At 36.7% G+C, this 12,351-nt stretch overlaps 1 protein-coding gene across 6 annotated transcripts in view; it reads right to left on the bottom strand.

The window, feature by feature from the left end:
- Nav3 (neuron navigator 3) overlaps positions 1–12,351 on the bottom strand; it is a 709,344-nt gene that overhangs the window by 115,326 nt on the left and 581,667 nt on the right. For all 6 annotated transcript variants that reach the window (XM_041665541.1, XM_041665547.1, XM_041665565.1 and 3 more), the window contains one exon: positions 9,703–9,822. In XM_041665541.1, coding sequence (XP_041521475.1) covers positions 9,703–9,822 — 120 coding nt within the window. The remainder of the gene's footprint in view (positions 1–9,702; positions 9,823–12,351) is intronic.

Raw genomic sequence — 12,351 nt, 5'->3', positions numbered from 1 at the left:
GTAAGAGCTCCCATGGGGAGTCAACAAAGTCTGGCATATTAAGTTGGGGCAGGACATGGGCTTTTGTCTTAAGGAAAATGTAATATGATTTTAGGGTTCCATCTAAAGAAGTCTATAAGTGTTAGTAGTCATTAATAGTTCATTCACTTTGCCATATAAATATCAGGCTGAGGGAAGTAAATAACTTACCTAGGTCTTCCAAAAAGCAAGTATCCAAGATACAACCAGAATCCAGGAATCTCTACTCTAAACCCCCTTTTAATAAACTAATTTATGGCAAATCCTATTCCCAAAACTTGAATGTGTACCAATGATGGGGATTAAAGAACTTGAAGATAGGCTTGGAAATACAGCCTATAATACTAGAACTCAAGAAAATGGGGCAGGACGTTGTCTATACATTCAAGGAGAGCCTGAGCTACACCTATAAGGCTTTTTCCAAAACACCCAAACCGAAGCAAAAACCAAACACAAATAAAAAATTCCCTTATGCTTTTGCACACCTTTGTGGTGTCTATAGGGTAAATGACGGTCTTGACTACAGACAGACAGACAGACAGAAACACACACCTGTTACCTGGATTATAGGTTCCAAATAGTAGAGAATCTTACTGCTTATGTAAACTTTAAGTATCCCACGGTCAACTCTCAACTGTACTTCCCCTGAGAGACATGAAAGCTATTTTTTTTCGCACTTCTTTTTCGTAGTATTCTCAGAGGTTGTTATAAACCTATCCAGCATAGGTTCACCAAGATCTCTGGATCTTTTGTGAAGGTGTAATTGCTGCTAAATGCCTCCACTATTGCCACTTGTGTGATGTGGCACCGTCAAGACCATTCTCGGCGGAACTGAAACCATAGTAGCACGATGCCCGGAGTCTCCAAAACTGTGAGATAACTTAATTTCTTCTATTTCTTAAAAAAGAAGCTACATAGGCAATTCATTAATCAAATTAATTCATTAATTAATAAAAAGACAATCAATCCATATATTGTTTGTGTGTATGCATGCATGTATGTATATCTAAACTATGTAACTAGAGACAGTGGGCAAGCCCAAGAGAAGTATTTCAAAACAACTTTGGTTGTCCTTACGATGGGGAGAAAAATGGGCTATTTTTATATTTCCTTTTGAACTTTTATAAATGCTAATTTTCTTCAATACTTACATGGAAATTTTTATAGGAACAAAACCACCAACATCTCTCAGAAGAGTAAGCACTCATCTTTAATGAAAACGCTTCCCTTTACAATTTATCTGAGAAACCATATGGACGTTCTGTGCATGCTGACAATAAACACGGCAGCTTACTGCAAATAACCGTTTCAAAAACAAATTAAGTCAAGCAATAATACAAATGGAGGACAGATGACACCAATAAATAAACCGTGGCCACACGCTCTGTAGAGTCACGGCGAAAATGCCACAGGCTTTATCAGGTACTAGCCAGAAGCCCTCCACTTAATGATTCTAGATTGGTGCCTCAACCCATTAGTTAGCCCATTAAAAAAGGAATTTACCCCCCTCCCCAATTCTTAAAAGAAAAGAGTTTCACATATTCATGGAATTTATTAAATAAAGCTATACAATTAAATTAGGCAACATAATCTCTCCAGTTTTATTGCTTTTCATCTAAAAAATTCCTATAGTATTAAAGGTCCAAGTTGCTTTTCCATTCTTGTAAGCTCTCTGTAAGGATTTATCTTTGTACACAAGAAGTCACTTCTCCTCACTTTACTCCTTCTTCTTTAAAGCCTAAAGCTATTTCTACAGTTAGTTATTCAACGTCAATAACAGCTCTAAATGCATAGGCACAGAAGCACAAACCTGCATTCTCAGTGCTATGGTGGCAAAAATGGGAAGTTTGAGGCTAGCTCAGGCAATATAGGCAATCCTTGTCTCAAAACAATTTCCAGTATTATGACAAAGAACAGAAATCTCTAACTTGCTTTACTGGCATCAATAGAGTAGACATTCCTTAGATCAGTGCTTCCCAACCTTCCAGGTCTGTGACCCTTTAATAGTTAGAGTTCCTCATGTTGTGGTGACCCTCAACTATAAAATTATTTTGATTGCTACTATATAACTCTAATTTTTCTACTGTAGTTAATCATAATATACATATTTGTGTTTTCTGATGATCTCAAGTAACCCCTGTGAAAGGGTCTTTTGACTCCAAAGGGGTCATGATCCACAGGATGAGGACCACTGCCTTCAACAACTCCAGAACAAGCACATTGGGTCTCATGTGTTTTTACATCTATTGACAGTTTGCAGTAGAAGTAGAATATATTCATATACTGAGCTGACCCACATTTAATTTTTCATTTCTGGAGCGGAACTAAAAAGTCTGTTCATATTCTAAACAGATATATTTAGAATAACAGAAAAAGTTTTCAGAAAAATCAGAAACTACCATTAAGACATGATAATCTTAATCTAATTTATTATTTTAAATAACAGTAAAAATACAGGAACTGGGTTCAAATAAGTTCTCATGGTTTATTAACAAATTCTTCAGGCAAATTACTTGATCTGGAAACTCTTTTTTAGAAGGATTTACTCTTATTATGATGAACATTTAGTGTTACTAAAAGGTAATAATAAAAGCTATCATGGAGCTGTTGCAAGATAAAATAATGTATTTTAACAATATAACCCATGTACAAACTGGTTCTTCTGTGCTATTTTCATTATAATAACCTTGACTCCTATCTTTCTTCTATTCTCATCATTACCATTTTCCAAAGGTTCAGCAATAAATCATATTGCAAACATACAGTGAAGAATCCTATATAAACTAGAGTTCCAAGACTATGACTTTTATTGAGAAAACCATTACAAAAAGACAAAGTTATATTTTGCCCAATCTTAATATTAAGAGAGTTTTGAGATGGGTTTTATTGTTTAGTCCAGGAGACCTTAAAATGGGCAAATAACAGAGTCTGGTCTCTAATTCCTAACTATCCTCCCTCACCCTCCAAACTTCCAAAATACTAGACTTACAATTACACTTACAGTACTACCCTTAATAAACTATATATAGCCTGCCCAACAAGTTTTTCAAAGAGATCACGTAGCATTTATAACATTTGTATATTTGTTCTTTTATTCTGAAAGATATTGAAGGAAATTCCAATTAAAGCATGTCTATGAGCTGGGATGGTTGCACTGTAAGTGTATATTTTGAATCAACAGCATTTAAGATTTTCACAATCTTCATTCCAGTGACCTTCTAAAGTCAAGACTTCTGAGTACAGTATCTCAGTGCATGTGTGGTATGATCTGACTTTAGGAGTTCTGCCTCCCATGAAGCTTATATGTTTATTCACTATGGGATCAGCCAGCCCTCATTATTGGGTGAGGGGAAGTTCATCATCAACACATAGGCCTGATATGTGAGCAGAGTAGAAAAGGGAGGATAAAAGGATATCAAACAATAGTTGTTACAGGTCCCTAATATTTTCCATTTAGCTCTCTTTATTTAGAGGCAAGGTCTATGAGCAAAATGGCAGGCCATTTGATTATAAAATTAAGTAATGACATTTACTTTATCTATTTTCACCTCAGCCTATTACTTTTTTATTTGCTTTTAATTACTATTGAAAGCTAATAAGCTAATGAAGGAAATACTGAAGGTATGGGACTATACTGTTTCTGTGATTACACCAGAGCAAACCAACACAGAATAGAGCGAGTCATTATAGTGTATGTAGACAAAAGGCAAACATAACGAATCTGAGCCAGAAAATATTTGCTTGCCCTCTTAGGAGAAATGTTGACTTTATTTTTTTTTTCTGTGTGGAGCAGGTATGGGAACAGCAAAGGCTTCCCCCTCTCATGCACGCTTCCCCACGCAGTTATGACAATGTTCTGTGAGTCTCTTTGCAATGTCAATGAACAATGGTAGGTTTAGACACCTGGTGTGACTATCTGCTTCTTTTTTCTCTGTATGAAGAACAGCCTCCTCATTTCCATCCTTTCATAAGACATCCCCAAGGACTTCTAAACTCCCACTGGATTTTGGAAACATTTGTCTCATGGTTTAGCAACATCCTGTGCTTCACCTCCATCTCAACTCAGCTTGTATCCAATCTTTATCATATGCAAGAATAATTATAATTTCAATCTTCATCATTTCACACACACACACACACACACACACACACACACATTTATAATGAGTCACAAATAGTGGCATATGCCTGAAATCTCAATAACCCAGAGTGTCTGAGACAGGCTAAGGAAATCCAAGGCTAATTTAGGCTATAATCCAAGATTCCATCTCAAAACTCAACCAACCAACCAACCAACTAGACAAGCAAAAACCAAAAACAAGAGCAAATCTTATTAGAGTCAACCAGCCAGTTGTCAATTCTGGGAAAATGTACTTTCTCTGCTCTTCTACACAAGCCACCAAGTAAGACATCAGAAATCATGTCCACTCTTGAATTTACTATAAACTAATTGCTTCAAGTGTTATCTGCCTAATCACAAGTTATGTCAAGTATTCTAGTACTGAAAAGAATAAAGTGCAAACATCCAAATTTAATATTTTGTGCTTCATATCCTTAAAACAAGGTATAAAATATTATTAACTCATGTTATCACCCTTGTTAATGAATTGCATCCAAAATTATACTGTTAAAAGGTGTTAAAAGTCACTAACTAGAGGATATCTCAATTCCAGCTCCCAAAAGATTGAAATGAAGGTTTCAACAAAGGAGTCATATATTTATACACGTACATATGTATAATACTTATAAGACAAAACTGGAATTATCATACTTTGCTTACAGGAATGGTGCTATGTGGCAATTTGGAAGACAGGCAATAATTTTAAAAAGTTAAACAAATTTGTCATAAGATCTAAACATTAAATATCTAGATATCAACCAGGGAAAATAAAACACATACCCCAACACAGAGTTACACATGAATGTTTATAGCACCATTATTCTAAATAGTTGGAATATGGGAATAATTAAATTGCCCACAAACTGATGAACCAATAACACACAATACTATCAATATCCACTCAATGATATAACACTTGACAGTAAAGAATAAACTAGTGAGATATGCTTCGTTCTTGAATCTCAGAAGCATACTTTGGGAAAGAAACATCAGGCTGCAGACTGTAGGAACCCATTCATGTAAAGGATACAGAAAAGGCAGTTCCATAGGCTAAAGCACAAGTGTTGCTGGTGATGATTGAGTATCTGATTATCGATTGGCAATAGACATTGGGGATAATTCTGGGGTACGGGGAATGTTCTATGGTTGGTTATGAGCAGTGTTTGTTTGTGTATATTTACTAAAACTTGCTCACATATCCAATGAAAGTGGATAACTTTTGTCTCCTGATTTTGATCCCAGTGAAGTTGATAGCATTTTAATTATGCTTTCTCTATCTCTCTAGAAAGGTTTTATCTGTAGTACTTTCATTAACGTTCAGCCATAATTGTAAATTTGGACTGATTTCTCAGGACTACAACCTCAATTTCAGTAGCAATTGAGTTTCTACAGAGGAACAGATTTAGAAACCGCAGGTATTTTTTCACCCTTCTGTACTAATGTTGACAGCACCTTTTCTGTTTTAGATGGAGTTCTTTTGAACTACTTCTCTCAAAAGCTACACCTTGCTTGTCTGTCCAGACATCCACAACAAAATTCTATGGACTTAGTGGCTTTGAAATGGCATCAGTTTGTTTCTCAATTGTAGAGGCTAGAAGACCAGAATACTTTAGACAGCAGCAGATATGATGTCTGGTGAGTTTCTGCTTCCTGTCACAGATAGAGATTTATTTATTTATTTATTTATTTACTTACTTACTTACTTATTTATCTATCTATTTATTTATTTGGTTATAACTTGACATTGAGAGAAATCATTAGCTCTCTGGAGACTTATTTTCTAGGGAAATAAATTCATTTATAAAGATTATACTCTCACAATCTAATGTGTTTCCAAGACCACACATCTAAATATCAAGAGGAGGAGGATAGGCATCAAATCTAAAGAATATATATAATCTCTTTCCAAATTATTTTAGTATCCTACATATGAAATCCACCCCTAGTTCAATGGATCTCAAACTTATAATGCTATGCCCCTTTAATATACTTCCTCATGTTGAAGTGATCTCCAGGCATAAAATTATGCTACTTCATAATTACAATTTTGTTACTGTTATGAATCATAATGGAAATATCTGATATTCTTGCTATCTGATATGCAACCCTCAAAGGCCACAATCATAGGTTGAAAAATGCTTTCCTCATTTGTCTAGAAATTTATTATGCAAGTTCAGATCCTTGCACATATATGATGGTTAATTATCACTGTCAGTCTGATTGGATTAAGGAGCAATGCATTATGAAGTACACGTGTGGATATGCCTTTGAGAGCTTTTCCACAGGAACTTAGATCTACAGAGCTCTGGTCTCATACCTACATGATCTAATTCATTTGTGGATTTATATGATACCACTGCAAGGCAGTGCTGCAAGGTGGGCCCCTTGTTTGTCCTGGCTGCCCAGCTAGCTTACACTTGAAATAACCACACAGAAACTATATTAATTAAAACACTCCTTGGCCATTAGCTCTAACTTCTTATTGGCTAATTCTTACATCTTAATTTAACCCATTTCTATTCATCTGTGTATCGCCACATGACTGTGGCTTACCGGCAAGATTCTAACCAGCATCCGTCTCAGGCAGAAGATCCATGGTGTCTCCCACTCTGCCCTTCTTCCCAGCATACAGTTCTGTCTTCTCTACACACCTAAGTTCTGCCCTATCCGGCCCAAAGAAGTTTTTTTTTTTTTTTTTTTTTTTTTTGGTTTTTCGAGACAGGGTTTCTTTGTGGTTTTGGAGCCTGTCCTGGAACTAGCTCTTGTAGACCAAGCTGGTCTCGAACTCACAGAGATCTGCCTGCCTCTGCCTCCTGAGTGCTGGGATTAAAGGCGTGTGCCACCTTATTAATTAACCAAGGAAAGTAGCACATGAACAGAAGAACCTTCTACACCAAGGCTGTTGTGAGAAGACTATGGGGCCTTTTAAAGAAAACAACTGAGGGGTGGGAGGCACATCTCTCAGTGCCGTTCCTTTCCCAGGTCGTTTCCTCTGTCCCTGCTATTTCCTTCTGGCCATAATGAACTGCTATGTTATGCTTTTCTTGCCAAGATAGAAGGCACACTCTGAAATCATGAACCAAAATAAATCTTTCCTCTATTAAGATGATTTCCAGTGAGGAAGAGGCAGCAAAATTAATCTCTGCGATACAGCAGAGCAGCTCAGCAATCATATTTACTTTGATTTGGCCCTTGTCCTCACTCCTGTTTGCATGAGCTTCAACCTTCCCCTTGCTGTTTTGACCTTATTGCTTCCCACTTAATTTTCCTGTTTCCATCACCTGGCACTTCCCTTTACCACTTCAGGGAAACTAGGTTAGATATAATGACTGGTAAGAAGCAAATGCTGGAGTCATTTGTTCACAGTATCTGGCACTGCCGTCTGTTATGTCCTATTCCATTTCCGATGTTTCAGTGACTCTCATGGTCCTTCACTCTACATTAGAACTGAATTTACCTCCTCAATAGTTTTATCCTCTTTATTTATTCTTCAAATGTCAAGGATGCATATTAAGGGCTTGGTTTCTCATTCTGCATAGAAATTCAAATGTGATTTCAGTGTGCATAGTGTTTGTGAACATAGCAATTTCACACATTTTAATTACTACCAAATTACAAGCCCTAGGCAAGCTTGAGGCCAGCTCTTCTCAGAAGTGCTCAGGTTGGGGCAATGACCTTAGATTTGTGCTGTTTGTATTAAAATTAACTGGGAGACTGAGAGAATAGGTTTTCACAGTTCTGCCTAGTGAGATGCTTCTCCCACCTGATGACATCACATTCTGCGGTGCCATCATCACCAGTTGTATCTCTTACATTGGCTCAAGAGAATTCATTTAAAAACACAATGATAGCATGTGTTTTTGTTTTGACACTTAGAAATGAATTAAAATGAGAAAAAAAATCTTATCATTTACTACTTAAATGACTAGACCTGATACTCTACCTCCTTATTTCTTGCCTCAATTTATTTGCTTACCTTACAGTGAGGGCCCTTTTGTCAGCCTGACGGACTACATACACTAAACGAATAGATTACTTATGTTCATTCACTAAAACAAGCTTTTGTTAATGCCTCAATGCATGGTGATCGTGACATCATTTGTACTGATGGATAAAGACAGAATGTGTTTAGGAAGAAGCGTACTTCCCCAATAATGTGACCTTGAGCTGAAACTGTAGGCAAAAAGGCCAACGGTGTAGCAAAGAATACACAGGCAAGGAGCAGCAAGTCAATGCTCTCAGTTAAAAATTAGTCTACATTGTTTGAAGGATGGAAAAAAATAACAGGGGTTAGGGATAAAGCTGCTGTAATAGTCAGTGACCAGAAATGTCTGTGAATTCAGAGTGCAGAGGAGAGAAATGTTTCCACACATAGTTACATGCTCCACATGCACCCACAAAGATATGTGTGCACACATACACATAGAGAGACTCAAGACTGGGCTAACGAGTGCAGAAGGATGAGAGCTGAGATTGCTCTTCTGGTTGACACGATTTATAAGGTATTAATGTAGAATGAACCAGACATGATTGATAAGGTATTAATATAGAATGAGTCAGAAGAATTCACTACCTCCCTTTTGGGTAGAACTATAAAAAGTACACTAGATGGACACACTCTTATTTCACAATGTGACTATCTTAAGTTTTAAGATGTTGTCTTTATCATCAATGAGCAATTAAAAAACTCTTCCATATATTCATATTACTTATAGAAATGTGCAACGCCAGCCAGGCGGTGGTGGCATACACTTTTGATCCCAGCACACGAGAGGCAGAAACAGTGGATCTCTGTGAGTTCAAGGCTAGCCTGGTCTACAGAGCTAGTTCCAGGACGGGCTCCTAAGCTACAGAGAAACCCTGTCTTAAAACAAAACAAAACAAAAAGAAAAGAAAAGAGCAATTGCCTTCTTGTTCAGTAAAATGAAAGTTTGGAGTGAAACACTAAATAAATCAGTTCCAGAAATATATTTTATGTTAGTTGACAAAGACATGGATCTCAAATAATGATGATTCTGAGAAAAGTCATCTGAAAAGTTCCGGTAAAACAGACTATGTCTGAAACAGGCGCACGCGCGCCCACACACACACACACACACACACACACCCTCCTTAAGGAACTGGAGCTAAAAGAGAACAAGACGTTAGCCTAAAGCAAGAGCAGCATGTCTTCAAAGTACTCTCAAGAGAAGTATCGAGCTTATTGTACCTATTGTAATTGATGGTTTGAAATGCATGTTTATAGTTGTATAATTAGCCTCCAGGTAAATCTAAGTGCATCTGAACTGATGGATAAACATTAACAACGTGGGTTCTTTTTTTTTCAAATTAGGAAAATTAATTTATGCTGCTTCTAAGTTTTCTCTTATAGCAACTGAAATTTTAAATACTTTCTATCAAGAATATGTTGTGTCAGCATTACCGACAATGTTCTAGCAAATGAAACTGCCTTTGTTTTGAAAATATTGCAAAGTAGAAGTTAGAGTTTATAGAGCAAAACCCTTGTGACCTAATAGATGGAATGACTTCATGCACGTCAGCATCTTCTATGCTGATAGCATTACCTGTCAGCATCCACTGTCACGTCATGAACCCCTCGCTGGATGACATCCCTGGAAACTGCTGTGTCTGGTACTCGGTTCAGACTTCTGCTATAGAGGCTGAGCCCGCCGTCTGTCATGTACCTAAAAGGATTTGCCAACATGACATTATCAAGAGAAAATTCAATGACCTTATCTACATGACTTAATAGACCTACCGAACTGTGAATACTTGAAACAAACTCTACAAAATATATAAATACTCTCAACAGAAAGAAGTAAAAACTTACTTAAAAATCAATATTCTTTACTATAAAAAGTCAGTAACCTTTAAAAAAAATTTTTTTTGACAGGGTTTCTCTGTGTAGCCCTGACTGCCCTGGAACTCATTCTGCAGACCAGGCTGGCCACAAACTAAGAGATCTACCTGCCTCTGCCTCCCAAGTGCCAGGATTAAAGGCATGTGCCACCACTGTCCCATCAGGACCTATGTTAAGTCATAAGTATATCAACAAAGGTATCGCCATTTTAAATGAAGAACACAGATACTATAACATTTAATAGCACCCTCTCTGTTGGCATTCTTCCCCCTCATGTCCCTTTTTCTAGTTTCCGGACCCTGCTGGTACCTCAAGTTAAATACACAACCTAAAGGTTTAAAGCTGGAATATATATACAAGCTGGGTTACATCTGTATAAACATATACACACATACATATGTAATATATAAGTATATTTCCAATTCCATCCATTTACCTATAAAGTTCATAATTTTAATAGCTAAATGTCCCATCATATATATATATAACACATTTCATTTATAGACTGATTGCATTTTCTAGCTATAGCAAATACAACAGTAATGAACATGAAAAATGCTCTTGGAACATTTTCTAACAAATGAACAAAAAGTTGGGTGGGTGATGTAGGAGGAAGGATAAAGCAGAGTGGGAAAGGGAGTAGGGGTATGATCAAATCATGTCGCATGAAATTCTCAAGCAACTAGTGAAAATGCAAAACAATTAAAAACTTGAATAGCTACTAGAGGAAGAATGGAATTACATTGATATTACTCACCCTGTACAATAATCAACTCAAAATGGATCGAAGACTTTAATTTAAAACAAAAATATGGGCCCAATGATGGCTCACTTGGGAAAACTGCATGCTGATAAACTTGAAAAGCTGGTATCCAAGATGGCAGGAGAAAAAGCTGTCTGTCCTCTGAGCTCCACGCTACTACATATACCAAGGCAGTAGACATGAACCCACAGGTACACACACACACACACACACACACACACACAAACACAAACACATACACATGTGCGTACACACAAACACATACAGATACAGGCACACAGACACATGTGAACACACACACAACCATATACACAACACACAAACACAGACTAAGTAAATAAATGTAAAACCTTAAATGTTGAAATGGCTAGAGGAGAAAATAAAGAAAGCCTTCAAATTACAGGAATAGGTAAAAATTTTCTTAAGTGGACTCCAGTAGCACAGGAAGTAACCACAAGAACTGACCAAAAAAAAGTGGTGTGGGGAGAATAATAAAATACATGAGACATGAAAATAGAATGAATTGTACACCTGCAATGGGGTAGGCACAGAGTCACAGATAGCGTGAAGGTGGGTGCAGAAGGGAACCAGCCAAAACTAAATATGTGCGAAAATGTCATGAGAAAACTAGTTACTTTGCCTGCTAATTAAAATAATTAATCTTCAAAAAGAAATTGTTTATGGCATTTTTGTGTGGGGTAAATATATGTAGCTTAGTTGTTTGTTCGTTTCTAGACAGAATCTCATCTTGCATTCCCACCTAACCTAGACTCTGTAATCCAGAGTAACCTCTATCTCATGGCATCCTTCTGCCTAAGTTTCATGAGTGCTAAATTTATAGACACAACACCTAGCTTTTGGTTACTTTTAAAATCTCGAGGTTTGTTCCTACCACTTTTACTTTTATTGATATACTGTTGAACTTGATGCTCTATCTATAGTTCTGCAAGGTACTAGCTGTGTGGGCTCTGAAAGAATTCCAATTATATATGACAACGTCTTAAACTGTAAAATGGAAATGACAGCAGTAATAAGCTTACTTCTGGTTACATTGAGATAGCAATGATAAAAATCACGTGGGGTATATAAATATCCCCAAAAGAAATTGCTTATGGCATTATTATCTAGGTTAAATAAATGTATGTGTATATGTATTTTATATGCATATATATGATGTATATAAATATGTATATGATGTATATGTGTATGTATATATTTATGTATATATATGTATTCAAGTATATATACATTTGTGTGTGTGGTCTGTAGGTGGGGAAGAGCATTGCCTATCATGGAATAGCACTGTGTACATAGTGACTGTTTGGCTGGTGTTTGTACTATGCAAGTTCCTGTGTTAACATAAAGTGTCTGGTAACTTGAATATGAAACCAGAGTCAGTGTTGGAAACTTGTTGAGTTCACGTGAAAGACACACTCAGGTTCTAGAGCCTTCCAGTTGCTGTGCCCATGTCATTCAGCCCATGTTATTAGGAGAATCGAGGGAGGAGCAAAGGGACTAAAGTGTATTTCACTTCCTATTTTTAGTTTCGTCCCTCAGAATTCTTCATTTCTTTCATGTTTGGGTCAAATG

This window comes from Microtus oregoni, unplaced genomic scaffold, assembly GCF_018167655.1.
Source record: "Microtus oregoni isolate MIOR12 unplaced genomic scaffold, Mior012 000001F_ref0000356, whole genome shotgun sequence".
NCBI lineage: Eukaryota > Metazoa > Chordata > Mammalia > Rodentia > Cricetidae > Microtus > Microtus oregoni.
This window is presented reverse-complemented; position numbering and strand designations above follow the sequence as displayed.